Raw genomic sequence first — 15,389 nt, 5'->3', positions numbered from 1 at the left:
AATCACACGGAAAAGCCGCCAGCGTTCCGTGAGTGGGGCGCTATTTTTAAGACGTGGGGAAATGGCCAGGGACAGTCTGACCGGCCCATGGTAGAAAGAGGGATTTGAACCTGGCTCCCCCAACACTAACCACAGCACCATGTTACTTTTCAGTCTGTGCCAGGGCTTTTTTTCTGGGGAAAGATGTGGTGGAACTCAGTGGGTTGCCCTCAGAGAAAATGGTCACGTGGCTGGTGGCCCCGTCCCCTGATCTCCAGACAGAGGGGAGTTGAGATTGCCCTCCGGGGGCAATCTCAACTCCCCTCTGTCTGGAGATCAGGGGGCGGGGCCACCAGCCATGTGACCGTTTTCAAGAGGTTCCAGAACTCCGTTCCACCGCTTTCCAGCTGAAAAAAAAGCCCTGGTCTGTGCATAGAACTGGGATTGCTGCATCCTGTCCTCTTCCAAAAGACTTTTCCACATCCTTCCCAAACAGTTTGGCCTCTAGTCACGGATTCCCACTGTGGTGACAATTCTAGGGGATCTTTTGTTCTTTGTTTCAGGCCTCAGTCTAGTTCTGCTCTACACGTTTCTCCTCCTCTGGTACTACCCCACCAGCCTCCTTTCAGATCCAGTAGATCTTATAGCACAACAGTTAAATAGTTCGGCTGCGAATCAGTACTCTACTAGTTCGAATCCCACTACTGCCATGAACCCAGAGGTGGCCTTGGGTAATCCACTCCTCTCAGCCTCAGCTATATTGTGGGGATAATAATAACACTAATTTGTTCACCGCTCTGGGTGAGGCACTAATCTGTCTAGAAGAGCGGTATATAAGTGCTGCTGCTGCTGTTTTTGTTGTTTTTGTTGTTGTTGTTGTTGTTGTTGTTGTTGTTGTTGTTGTTGTTGTTGTTGTTAAACAGAGAAGAACTGACTAGTAAGGTCTGAAAGATGCCACTTTTAAAACACTGTGGCCTTTAAAGCACTGTGGCCCAGTGGCAGAACCTCTGCTTTGCATGTGGAAGGCCCCGGGTTCAAGCTCAGGCCTCTCCAATTAAAAAGGACCAGGCAGGCAATGCCCCTGCCTCCGCCCCCAGAGAGCTGCTGCCAGTCTAAGTAGACAATCTTGACTTAGATGGACCGATGATCTGATTCAATGTAGGGCAGCTTCATGTGTTCAGGTTATCGAGGGATCGTTTTTTGCCGGTCCCCTGATTCTGTGGGATCAGCCGTGCAAAAAGGCTCCAGCCCACAGATCACAGAAGGGGAAGAAACCCAGCTGCTTTCTTTTCGGATCCTCGCTTAAGCCTTATATTTCCAGTAGCCCAGAAACGTACCCCACCCCATGATCCCACTAATGGATCCTGGTTAACTACTTGGAAGCACCTGGGAGAGCCCTTGTAAGCTGATCTACTCAGGTCTTTTCAATGAGGCTTCCTCCCAGGAAAGTGTGAACCCAACGCCCCGAAGTCACAGTGCAATGAAATGCAATCCGTTCTTGGCTTTCTGAGACCGGGAAAGAAGTTTGCCCTTTTCTCAGAACTTGGAAAATAGCAAAGCATCCAGTAGCACCTTTAAGACTAACCAAGTTTTTTGTAGCGTAAGCTTTCAAGAGCCACAGCTCTCTTCATCATGCATGCATCCGATGAAGAGAGCTGTGGCTCTCGAAAGCTTATGCTACAATAAAGTTGGTTGGTCTTAAAGGGGCTACTGGGCTCTTTGCTGTTTTGCTACAGCAGACTAACACGGCGAACTCCTCTGGATCTCCGAACCTGGAGAAGTCTCTATTTCTGCTTTGGGGGTGTTCCAGAGTCCCCCAAGGGGAGATGGGATCTAAGTGGCATGGAGAAGTATATCGGCTTTCAGAATCGAACTGTCCCTTATCCTTGCGGTCCCTTAGCTGCAACCCTGACGCACAGAGATTGACTTAAAGCCAGGGCTGACCAGCCGCTTGAACCTGTGCCTGATAGATCTGCTCCTAGCATTTTATCCATTGGCTTTTCTTGGTTAGTTCTATTTCATTTCTGAGCAGAACGTGAATGCTGCGATCCCCAAATAGAAATGTATTTGCCGTAGAGGCTGATTTTTCTTTTCTCGCAGAGTCTGTCTGCATCCTCCCTTTCTTCGCTGCTCCCTACCCCCCACCTCCCTCTTTCTCTGATCTTTCTCTTTCATCTCCCTTTCTCCATCTCTCTCTGCACGGGGGGCCTGTCGCATCTGAGGTCCTGAGTTTGTGTGCCAAGCAGCAATAACCCCCAGAACAGAACTATCAGTGGGACATGATTGATCAATTGAATTCCATAGCAGCTGAAAAATGTGGGATTAAGTAGTGTATTATACGCACAATGAGTTGAGGCATGATGTTCATTTCAAGTTCATTTTGCCGGCCCTCTGCCACCAGATCAGGCAATCAATAGCGGCAGCAGATATCATATATCACCTCTCTCCGTACCAGGGAGAGCACCATAATCTCTCGCAAATTTAGAGTGACAGATTTGTCAAGATTTGAAGGGCCCCTGGATAAATGAAGGAAAAGAGAAGCTTACAGTGGCTTGAGAAAGCTCAGGTTTCAGCTCCCACAGACAAAGTCGCAGTGCAAACATGCACATTTCTATACAGCAAGAATCTATGGCGAGGCATTGTAGATACCGGGCAGATTGCATTAATTGGATTACGGTTCAGTTTGCACTGCTCAGAAGAGAGATGATTTAGGACTCCAGTTTCAAGGCTTTTTAGGGACGATATTACAAAGAGAAGGTGATCACTTATGACTTAGCTGTTTCTCTATCTTTGGTGTCATTTGACTTGCCCAGATGCCACAGTAGGTGAGGAGGAAAAGCAAGAGCAGTGACTTCAGAAAGGGAAAGCAAGACTCTGAACCAGCTGCTCATGGGGTTGCCAATCTCTAGGTTGGGTCTGGCGTTCTCCCAGGATTACAGTTGTTCTCCAGACTGTAGATACCAGGACTCCTGGAAAAAATGGCAGCTTTGGAGGGCAGACTCTATAGCATACCATAGATCCTAGATGAAATCCCTCCCCAAATTCTACCTTCCACGGGCACTTCTCCCAAATCGCTGGGAATTTCTCAGACAAAGGAATAACAATAACTGTGCTTTTATACCACTCTTCTAGACAGATGGGTGCTCCACTCAGAGCAGTGAACAAAACCATTATTATTATTATTATTATTATTATTATTATTATTATTATTATTATTATCCCCGCAATACAGCTGGGGAGCAAGGGCTGAGAGGAGTGGGTTCTCCAAGGCCACCTGCTGAACTCAAGGCAGTAGTGGAATTCGAACCAGCAGAGTGCTGATTTGCAGCCCAACCACTTAACTACTACGCTGAAGTTACTTACTGTCACTCACTTTGAACATAACAGATTTTGTATATGCGTAGCTCTTCCATGTAGGGGAAAGCAAGCTGATTGTGTGTGTAGATTGTTACAAGTGGTAATTACACATTGATGTACTTTGCAATGATTATACCATGTGAATGGACTTGAGTAGATTATCTTCGGACAGCTAAACTGGAGAACTCCACAGTCAAAGTGGGTGTCAGGCTCCTCCTCATTTCTGACATTGAGAAGAAAAGAGATCTTGGGGTTGTAGTGGATAGATCAATGAAAATAGTGAAGGAGGAAAACTCCATGCTGGTAGTTACTAGGAAAGGGATCAAAAATTAAAAATGGCCGATATTATAGCCCCTGTATAGAGCTATGGTGCGGCCTCATCTGGAATACAGTGTGCAGTTCTGGTCACTATATCTCAAAAAGGATATTACAGAGATGGAAAAGGTACAAAGGAGGGTAACCAAAATGATTAAGGGGTTGGAGCGCCTTTCCTATGAGGAAGGGCTAAAAAGTTTGGGACTTTTCAGTTTAGAAAAGAGAAGACTTAAAGAGGGACATGCTAAAGGTTTATAAATTTATGCATGGGGTGGAAAAAATGGACAGAGAGAACTTTTTCTCCTGCTCGCATAATACTAGAACTCAGGGATACCCGATAAAGTTGATCGGAAATAGATGCAGGACAGACAAAAGGAAATACTTCTCTACTCAACAAGCCAGTGAGCAGAATTCCCTGCCAGAAGATGCAGTGATGTTCATGAGCACAGAGGGGTTTAAAAGGGGGTTAGGCGGGTCCATGGAGGGGAGGCCTATCAGGGGCTGAAGAGAACTCCACAATCAGAGGCAGTAAGCCTCCAAATGCCAGTGTAAAGAGGCAGCATCAGGGAAGGGCGTTGGCCTCCATGCCGTTCTTGGCCCTCCAGAGTAACTGGTTGGCTGCTGAGTAAAACAGATTGCTAGGCTAGATGGACTACTGGGCTCATCTAGCAGAGCTTTTCTTATGTTCTCATATCCCTCTCTCCGTTTACTGGACCGCACTGACCCATGTATTTCCCACAGCATTTTTGTCATAGGCCTTTTATTTCATTTATATATTTCTTTTCGACACGTGTCCCGCTTTTCCAAAAGCTCAAGGTAGTTTCGAAAAGCTTACCACAATTCACAAAAATTAATGAAAATCAATAAAATATCAGAGATAAATCAGCGTTTAGGAATCAGGAATACCAAAGTCAACAGAACAGAATGGAGTGGCTAAGAATGAACTATCTGGAAAGAAATGCAGGCAAAATAGAGGTGATACTGGCTGGAAAAACTGAGAATCTGGAGAAAGTGGTCCGACTGACTTCAGAAAGAATCCCCCTTCATGGATTACGTGAACAGCTCGGGGGTGCTTTTCGATCCAACACTGTTGATGGACAAGCTGGTCGGTGCTGTTGTCAAAAGTGATCCTGACATCTACGTTTGGCTCGGAGATTATCTCCTCTCTTAGAAGCTGATGATCTGGCCACATTGATCCTGGCAATCTCTTTCCACCTTTAAAGGCAACCAGAAAATTCAGTTAGTTCAGAATGTAACCACTTGCCTGTTAACTAAAGCAAGCGGCTTTCAACATAATATGCTGGTTTGGGAATGACTACGTTGGCTGCCAATTCACTTCTGGGCCGTTTCCACGTGGCTTACCTTGTTCCGGAAAACAGCAAAATCTCGCGTGAAATCTCGCGAGAAGATGCTATCGCGGAAGATAGTTTCTTCTTGCACAATAACATCGTCTTCTTGTGCGATTTCGTGTTATAACAGCGTCTTACGAGATTTCGTGTGAGATTTCGCTCTTTTCTGGAACAAGGTAAGCTGTGTGGAAACGGCCCTGGTTTCAAGTTAAAATGCTGGTTTTGCCCTTTAAACCCCTTTATGGCCAGGACCCCGCATCCTAGAAGGGCAAACTCTTCCTGTATGAGTCATTTCTCTGGTCAGAACCTTCTATCTGTGCCTTTCCACAAAGAAGTTCGTTCTGCAGCAACCCATTCCAAAACAGGCTGCCGGATGAGGCGGAGGACTGTGAGAGAATCCATCCCCTCCAGAGCGATCTCTGCCGGCTCTGTCTTTTAAAACTACACTTTCTGGCTAACGTTGCATCTCCTGGCACACGACAAACAAGCACCCAGGCATCTCGTGTAGAGAGAGACTTACACAGCAACGCTCAAGTTCCTTACTTTCTGTGTGTTCTTATATTCAAGTGTACTCTGTCTCCCTAGCAGTGCATGTGTATCCACAATGAGCGAACAAGCGTAGGATCTTTCACTTGATGCTACTCGTGTAAGATGTCTTGTGTAGCAAGACTCTTGGCTATCGCTCTTTCCCCTGTCCCCATCATTTCTGAGGTCTCTCAGCCGCTCTTCGCTACCTGGATCTTGCCTGAGCTCTTGCTTGCAACTGCTGTTCACTCAGCTGCTTGAGCCACAAGAAGCCCCATCCTGCACCTTCTTGCTCCCCCCCTTCTCACCCACAATCCTAGGTCCGAGGGTATGCATTTTAATGCATTAGTTTATTTCAACCTGCCTTGTCCATGTATAGGAGTTCTCTGGGGAGAGAGGGAGAGGGCCTGCTGATTTGCGCAGAAGCCAGGCCAAGGATGATTTTTCTGGATGACTTTCTAGTTCTGCTACACATGACAATCATTGGTTCTTTAGGGAGGGTTGCCAGTCTCCAGGTGGTGCATAGAGATTTCCAGGAATTACAGCTGGAATTACAGAGATCAGTAACCCTGCAGAAAATGGCTGCTTTGGAAGGTGGACTCGATGGTCCTTCCCTTTCCTAAACCCTTTTCTCTCCAAACCTCCACACAGACACACACACACCCAAGTCTCCAGGAATTTCACAACCCAGAGCTGACGACCCTAATTTAGGCCTGGCAGTTTTTACCTCAGGAAAAGGCTGCAGAGTCCCCCAGTAAATCAATCGATCGATCCAGCTGACGACACCATTTTCCCTCAGCTTTGGGACTGTATCACTGGTACCTATGACAGTGAAGCAGTAGGGATAGAGAAGGCAGAAGCACAGAAAGTCAGGAGGACTTTTGAAATGGGGTGAAATAATCTGAAATGTTATACAGATTATTTCCTCCTCCAGTCCTGCCGCTCTTAACCACTACACCAAACTGGCTCTGATGTCTGGCTTTCCTTCAGTTAGGATCAGGGCTTTTTTCCAGCTGGAATGCAGTGGAAAGGAGTTCCAGCACTGCTTGAAAATGGTCACATGGCTGGTGGTCCCGCCCCCTGATCTCAGTGACCCTTCTGTCATCAGATTTGGGCACTAACCCGAGATTAGCCATTTTGCTGAGTACAGGAGTATTGTTATGTGCTTCTTCTCCAAGAAGTGACCATTTGTATACAGGTAGAGCACAAGTGGAGACAAAGAGAAAGTCCTACAGGGCAGCCAACTCACATCAGATTCGAGGAGCGGGTGGGGAGAGATCCTGCAAGCACGCCCTCTAGAGCAGGGGTGGCCAAACTGCGGCTCGGGAGCCACATGTGGCTCTTCTAGACATATTGTGTGGCTCCTGGTGGTCTCTGAGTAGTGCCATGGCCATACATTTTATTTTAATTTCATTTATTTCCCTCCCTCCCTTTCCTCCTTTCCTTTCATGTCTTTCCCTTCCTCCCTTTCCTTCTTTCTTTCCATGTCTTTCCCTCCCTTTTCCTTTTTTCTTTCCTTCTTTCTATGTTGTTCATATTTTTAATAAAAATGTTGGGGTTGCCAGGTCTGACTCGGAAAATACCTGAGGATTTTGGGGGTGAAGCCTAGCAAGGATGTGACATCACTTCCAAGTCGAAGGTCGAGTGATGGCTCTTCCCAAGCTCCACCCCTTCTGATGATGTCACTTTCAGCATACTGCACCAAACCCCACTCTTTCTTGTGATGTCACTTTCAGGACATTCCCCCAAACCCACCTCTTCATCTGAAGTCACTTCAGTGCATCATGTCTTGTGGCTCTCAAACATCTGACGTTTATTCTATGTGGCTCTTACATTAAGCAAGTTTGGCCACCCCTGCTCTAGAGGCTTCAGTCAACTCTCGACAGTGGTTCTCTGCCTCCCTGTGTGTCTGCTCCAGAATGGAAACTGCACTTTCTTTCAGACAGGCACACACCCGCTCCTTCCCTTTAGCCAGAGGGGGCCATCTCCTGCAAGCTTGATGGGTACTTGGACACAGGCACTTACGGTCCATTGAGGGGATATCTGCACTCATTGAGACACATTGCCAGGGCTTTTTTTCAGCGGGAACATGGTGGAACGGCATTCTGACACCTCTTGAAAATGCTTGGCAATAGCACGCGAAAATAATATTATTTCAAAGAATTCCATGTGTTTCTCCTTCATTTCCCTCTTAAGTTTCGCCACCTCTTTTCCCCGAAAAAAAGCCCTGCACGTTACTATTCCTTTTGTCATGTTGAGTAGACTGATTCTCAGAGACCAGAGGCCAAGCTGGCTGTGCAATGCTATGTTGTTGTTAACCCAGAGGCAGGCTATGGATTTATATCCCCAGTAGCCAACTAGCCATTGTGTGCCTCTACAGCAAGAAGATAGTGTGTGTCAGGACAAGTCCCTAGGATGAATGTGCAATTTATTTTGTCAGCTGTCTTCTTGGGTAGATCTCCTGTCATTTTCAATAGGGATAGATCCAGGAAAAGACGACTAAGCGATTTATAAAACACGTAAACCCAGGGCTTTTTTTCAGCAGGAACACGGGGGAATGGAGTTCGGGAACCTCTTGTAAGTGATCACATGGCTGGTGGCCCCACCCCCTGATCTCCAGACAGAGGGGAGTTGAGATTGCCCTCCGCGCCACCGAGCGGCGCAGAGGGCAATCAAAACTCCCCCCTGTCTGGAGATCAGGAGGCGGGGCCACCAGCCTTGTGACCATTTTCTCTGAGGGCAACCCACTGAGTTCCACCACCTCTTTTCCCAGAAAAAAAGCCCTGCATAAACCTAAATAGGTGTCTGTCAGAGATTAAAAATGGACCTTCCCCACTTTTCAGATCCGTTTCAGATTCTTCAGCCGTGGTGATGTTTTTGCTTTTTATGACCCGCTTGGCTGCCGAAATGGCAAAAAGAAAAAAAAATGTTTTTGTAGCCCTTTCTGTGATTAATAAAAGCCTGGGTACGAGGTTGCAGTGTCTTATGAAGTTGCAAAGGACGGTCCTGATTTTCGGTGCTGTTGCACAAAACCAATTCTCGGTTTCACTGATTTGAACGAGAGCAGCAGTTCATGTACTTGCATTTCTCAAGGGCTTAACTTTGGCTGGATCTGGCCTGTTATTCTTTCTATGCGTCATATAGCTGTAAAGAGTTTCTTTTGACTTAGGGCTGATCAGAACTGATTTTGGGGGGGATCACTTTGTCTCTATGAAAATGAGATGGGGAAGGGATCTACAGCAAACCTTCTCGCCTCCTCCCCCACATAAGGATGTCAGAGAGGGAAAGAAAGGGGAGGCCGTGGGCTTGGATTAATCAATATGTAATATTGTGGATGGTCTTACAAGTGATATTGTATTAGGTTACTGTATATAATGCAATATTGATTATATCATATTGTATAATCACATATAAACTGACATATAGAACAGTCAGGAGCGAGGGAACACAGTCGAGAAGTATCATTTGTACTGCTGCATATTCACCAAGCCAGGGACTGTGTTTTGGCTTCTAGGAGATGCCAATGAAGGACCCAACTAGTCACAGAAGGAAGGAGAGGAAAAATAGGCAAAAGCGATGTGTGGTATTTGCATACACCAGCACCAAAAAGGGCCACAGGTTTTGAAATCTGATTTTTAAAAAAAAATTTACAATATTCGTTTTTGAAATAGTTTCTCTGTAAACACACAACAGTTTGAGCTTAAGGTTCCAAAGTTCTGCTTTTTGGAAGACGTACTTTCTGAATCTGGACCAACACTGTTCTATTCAGTTCTGCTCCCATCATTGTTAACCTGGATGAAAGAATTTTTTAAAAACTTTTTATTTATTTCATTTTTAACATATAACATTGAATATATAAAAACGTAATAAATATTCAACAGTTCGACTAGAGCGCTGTTTACAAAAAACCCTATAGTAATCCCATATCAAGAAGCAAATGCTTTACAGAGTTTAATAAAATACATAGTTCGTGTATTTTTTTCTGTGGAGCGGTCTTTGATGATGCATAATTTGAGATGTGGTCAAAATAGGGAAACCATTTTTCTTGCAAGGATGAAAGGGTTTTTGCATCTTTATTATTATTTGTTTTTCTGAGGGGAGGGGCAGCATTAGTCTATAGACTTATGTTGGTAAATGTGACATGGTACAAGTTTGCTTTGTGATTTCCAGCGTGATGAAGAGTTTTGTGCTACTTTGGTGGGCCTTAATAAAAAAGCAGGGCTTTTGGGGGGGGGGGAAGAGGTGGTGGAACTCAGTGGGTTGCTAGCATAGGGGGTAACTCCCAGTGGGAGGTGGCGCCCCGGTACCATATGTGCACGCGCAAAGTGCACGCACGCTTCCGGGACCGCACAATGACATCACTTTGGGTCAGCTGGAACAAGGGGGGAGTTTTTTAAAGTTTAAATTGCCCTCAGCGAAAATGGTCACATGGCTGGTGGCCCCGCTCCCTGATCTCCAGACAGAGGGGAGTTTAGCTCGCCCTCCGCACTGTGTGCGGAGGCCGATCTAAACTCCCCTCTGTCTGGAGATCAGGGTGTGTGGCCACCAGCCATGTGACTATTTTCAAGAGGTGCCAGAACTCTGTTCCACTGCGTCCCTGCTGAAAAAAGCCCTGTAAAAAAGTATTTCATGGTTTGCGGTTTGGGGGGAGCGGGATATAAAAGAGACGTCCTTTGAAAGGCTGTGGAAAAGTCATCTCCTTACCAGTCTTTATTGTGATTTTTGAGGATGAAAAGATGACCAGTTCCTATTACCCGATTGCTGAGTAGGTGTGGCCTTGTTAGTGGCAATGTGTTTTTTTTAAAAGCAAGAAGCATCCATAATAAGCATGTGGCTTTGATGGAATTACAGATCTAGAGATGATTCTTATCTATTTGTCTGAATATTACTATACTTCTAGAATAGATCCTGAAAAGCTTTCAGGGTAGCTAACAATGGCCGTTTCCACACTACTTACCTTCATCTGGAACACCACGGAATGTTGCGAAAAAAACGCGGAAGATAGCGTCTTCTCGAGCGAGTTGTGCGCGATGTCGCGCAAAACTCGTGCGAGAAGATGCTATCTTCCACGGGTTTTTTTTTTTTTGCAACGTTCCGTGGCGTTCCGGATGAAGGTAAGTAGTGTGGAAACGGCCAATGTATTTTCTTTTTTCTGCTCAAATGTACATTCCCTTGTACAAAATATATGTCCAGAGCAATGAGGGACTTCAGTGCACAGGAACAGATGTTTACTGAAAAACTTCCAAAGCAGCCCCTGATTCTTTCATGACTTTTTGAAAAGACGTGCAAGTGATAGGCGCATGTACAGATGTGGACCTCTCGTGATCTATGGGGCATGTTTGTTTTGTAGAGCTCTCAGCTCACAGCTTGATGTTACCTGGACGTGGAGGTTTAAATCAGATAATAAGGTTTAGAAGGGAAAGTTCAGTTTGAAGGAGGAAAGGCTTGCAACAGAGAGTTGTGACAGCTGGCAAAAAGAATTTGGGTTCCTCTGGGGGTGCTGTTTTTGAACCAAATGAATCATTTGGCAGATTATGTACATTCTAGCGGTGATACAGGAGCTTTTCTTTATGTAAGGAGTGTTATAAACGTCAACCTTCTATCTAGGCTTGCCAACTCCAGGTTGGGAAATTCCTGGAGTTTTGGGGGCGGAGCCTGGGGAGCACATGGTTGGGAAAGAGAAGGACCTCACTGCAGTATAGAGTCCACCTTCTAAAGCAGCCATTTTCTCCAGGGACAGTTAAGAGTCGGGAGATCAATTGTAATTTCAGGAGATCTCCAGGTCCCACCTAGAGGTTGGCAAATCTATTCTGTGGCAGGCAGTGAAAATCTACTTATATATGTCTATTTCCATCTAACACAAAACTGAGTTGTTTCATCCCCCCAATACATCTATCAGATCTCTCTGGTATATAGAATGAAGGTGGCATGGCATAAGACCATGAGACTCTAGGCTGGTATGATCCAATTAAGGTGGTACTTACTGCAACAGAGCATTTCTGTCTCATAGCAAAGTAGAAGCTTCTCTGATTTCTGCGCTCAGGTTGGGATGTGTTACCCTCAAAGTTAGGTGTGACACAAAATTGTATGTGTGTGCTTGTGTGGATGTGTGTTTTTACAGGGTCACACACAGAGCGGAAGCTGCCCTCTGAGCTGGTAGCCCTGTTAGGAACTCATGAAAGTGCAGTTGCCAATCTCCAGGTGTGGCCAAGAGATCTCCCAGAGTTATAACTGATCTCCAGACTATAGAGACAATATCTCCTTTGTAGTGTGGACTGCATGGCTTGATGCCCCACTGAGGTCCCTCCCCTTCACAAACCCCGCCTTTCACCCTCCCTGCAAATCTCCAGGAATCTACCAACCTGGATCTGGCAACCCTCCAAATGAGTGTGAAGAGATGTCCCACCTAGAACTTGACCTGTGTGGCTCTTTGGTTGGTATTTGTTGGGAAGAATAGACAAGTATGATGAAGGCCAGACCAGGCAGAGGCGGCTATGTTAATTGCTTGGTTTTCCTCCCTTTTGGTGACTTTTAACAGGGGAACCAAAACTCAACTCCAGGCTGAAGGGTGCAGGCCCCCAAATCCGAGTGAACTTGCTACCTCCCGCACAGAGAATCGGCTGACTCCGCACACGTTGGATAATGCACTTCCAAGCCTCTTTAGAGATCATTTCGAACTGAATTTTTCGAGTGTGAAACAAAAAATCCACTTCCAAACGATAGCTGAAGTGCATTGAAAGAGCATTATCCAACGTGTGCGGAATCTCTCAATGAGTCGTTGAGATAGGGCAGGGTTGTGAAGCCCCCAGTTCTTCTCTCTGAAAGGGGAAGAAAGCACAACACACACACACACACACCGGAAGTGGATGGTGAGGAAGTGTCCTCTAATTCCTGGAGTCCCTTGGCAGGAGAACTGAGCAGCAGCATTGGGTCCGTGGCTTCACTAATGCCCCGTTCTCTCTTCCTGTGTCTTACAGAAGTATCTGAGGGCTCAGTCCCCAATGGCGATTCCCAGAGCAGTGTGGATAGTTTGCGGAAGCACCTTCGTGCTGACACCTTCACGCAACAGCAGCTGGAAGCTTTAGATCGAGTCTTCGAGCGTCCTTCTTACCCTGATGTCTTCCAGGCATCAGAACACATCAAATCTGAGCAGGTGTGAGCCCTGGGAAAGAGTAGCAGGTGGGATGCAAGCAGTGACTGATGGGAACCGCGACTGCATACTGGTCTTCTCATCTGGGAATAGAGGCACGACAGATTTACAATTGGTTGAACAGCCATACCTTCTCTCCAGAGAACTGTCATTGCATGAGGGGAGCTAGGGGGTGTCTTGATAATATTCTGAGCAATCTCGCCAAGCTCTAATCCCCAAGATTCCTTAGAAGCAGCCATGGCAATTAAGGAGGCATAAAACCAATTTACGTTTGTAGTGTCTATTTACCCTCTCTTTGAACAAGGCACGTGCAAAAAACATTCCCGCTTCTCTGGGTGTTTTTACATGTTTATCCAAACCAAATCCCTTTCACTCTTCTTTGACAGTTTTCACACGCACGTGCATATCTGCACCCACCTCCTGCATAGACAAATAGACAAGTGATCTTGCAAATCCATGGGACGCAAACACATAGAGCCGAGCTACAAGTGATGAATTACACTTGCCTGGCAAGTGAACAGACTCACGTGTGTTCCTCTCTGTTCACTTGCCATTCACGTGCACTCCACTTGATCAGGCAAGTGAACAGGGAGGAATACACGTGAGTCTGTTCACTTGCCAGGCAAGTGTAATTCATCACTTGTAGCTTGGCTCACAGATACGCACTTTTGGTCTGCACAGTCCTCCAGTTAAATGCACATAACCTCCTACTCAACATGGCTTCCCACTCACATATACATTCTCCTTATATCCATCAATCTTTCCTTCCTTGTCTATCTTGCACAAGTGTGCAAAATCTCCTTCCTCCATGCACCCATGCACACACGCATTAAGGCCCCCAAAGATATGCAAACGTGTTTTAAGAAGCAAGGCAATGCACTGCCTTGTGTCCTGCTTAGCCTTTCCCAATTATTAGTTCTATCTGAGGGCCAAGCTACAAGTGAGGAATGACATTTGAACGGCAAGCGAACAGACTCACGTGTATTCCTCCCTGTTCACTTACGCTCCACTGGCACTCCACTTGCGCCCATGTGATCAAGTGGAGCGCAAGTGGAGCACAAGTGAACAGGGAGGAATACATGCGAGTCTGTGACACTGTGACACTGAGAGATCTCTGTCTTTTGGTGCTACACCTCTGAAGATGCCAGCCACAGCTGCTGGCGAAACGTCAGGAACTACAATGCCGAGACCACAGCTATACAGCCCGGAAAATCCACAACAACCAACCACATGTGAGTCTGTTCACTTGCCGTTCAAAGGTCATTCCTCACTTGTAGCTTGGCCCTGCGTTTTCTCTTGGAAACAGTCACAGCCGATCCTTTTCAGACATTTCTGTTTACACATCTGTAGGCTGTTTTGCAGATCTTTGAAAGCAGCCCACAGTTTGTGCTTACACACACACCACTTTAGGTTCACACAGATTTAATACAACCCTCTTCAGACAAATATGTATGGATGTATGTGCTGCCAAGCTGCAGCCAATTCATGGCGACCTCAGCAAGAGGCTCTCAAGGCAAGTCAGGAGCAGAGGTGGTTTGCCATTGCTGTTCTCTGCAGAGTCTTTCTTGCTGGTATCCCGTCGAAGGAGCAATCCTACTTCGCTTCCATGATCTGATGAGATCAAACTATACCATACCATGCCGCCCTCTTCAGATAAATAAGCACATTTTTATACAGGCACAAACCACTATCTTGCATTTTTTATACATACTCGATGGCCCTTTTCACACTTCTTACTTGCTTCCGAAACATCGCAAAATGTAGCGCAAAAACCACGGAAGATAGCGTCTTCTTGCGAGAGTGTTGCGCGATGTCGCGCAAAACTCTCGCGAGAAGACGCTATCTTCCACGTTTTTTGCGCTACATTTCGTGATGTTTCGGAAGCAAGTAAGAAGTGTGAAAAGGGCTGATTGTTTTATTGCTTGTAAAAATACCTAATTTTTTCCCACCTTGAACCTAACAAAACCAATGGTTGTTATAAAGAAAGCAGCAGTTTCTTAAAGGACACTATCGATGCTTCAACTGCCCTGTAAAGTTTGCGATAAAGCCCCTGTTCACTCCCTTCCTCCCTAGGCTGATAGCCAGATTGCTCTCACTGTTCCCCACTCACACAATACTTTTTTCAGAGAGCTTTTTGGAGATACAGAGCAATCCCTTCAGTGAGGGAAAGGTTGACCATAAATCTGTGAGAGAAGTACTTCTGTCCGTCCTCTTGTATTTTGTGAAGCCAGTTTGGTATAGTGGTTAAGAGCTCTAACATGAAGAATGGTTTGATTTCCTACTCTTCCACTTGAAGCCAACTAGGTGACCCTTGGCTTTCTCAGAGCTCTCTCAGCCCCACCCACCTCACAGGGCGATGGTTGTGGAGATAATAATAACATAGGTTGTTGGGGGTTTTCCGGGCTGTATTGCCGTGGTCTTGGCATTGTAGTTCCTGACGTTTCGCCAGCAGCTGTGGCTGGCATCTTCAGAGGTGTAGCACCAAAAGTCTTTTGGTGCTACACCTCTGAAGATGCCAGCCACAGCTGCTGGCGAAACGTCAGGAACTACAATGCCAAGACCACGGCAATACAGCCCGGAAAACCCCCAACAACCATCGTTCTCCGGCCGTGAAAGCCTTCGACAATACAATAATAACATACTTTGTAAACCGCTCTGAGTGGGTGTTAAGTTGTCCTGAAGGGTGGTGTATAAATCGAATGTTGTTGTTAGAA

At 46.0% G+C, this 15,389-nt stretch overlaps 1 protein-coding gene across 4 annotated transcripts in view; it reads left to right on the top strand.

Moving 5' to 3' along the window:
* Positions 1-15,389, top strand: part of PAX2 (paired box 2) — a 166,076-nt gene that overhangs the window by 114,856 nt on the left and 35,831 nt on the right. For all 4 annotated transcript variants that reach the window (XM_054982858.1, XM_054982859.1, XM_054982857.1 and 1 more), the window contains exon 6: positions 12,503-12,678. In XM_054982858.1, coding sequence (XP_054838833.1) covers positions 12,503-12,678 — 176 coding nt within the window. The remainder of the gene's footprint in view (positions 1-12,502; positions 12,679-15,389) is intronic.

The sequence above is a fragment of the Eublepharis macularius genome, chromosome 6 (assembly GCF_028583425.1).
Source record: "Eublepharis macularius isolate TG4126 chromosome 6, MPM_Emac_v1.0, whole genome shotgun sequence".
Classification (NCBI taxonomy): Eukaryota; Metazoa; Chordata; class Lepidosauria; order Squamata; family Eublepharidae; genus Eublepharis; species Eublepharis macularius.
Note: the sequence above shows the minus strand (reverse complement) of the source record. Positions and strands in the feature narration are given on the sequence as shown.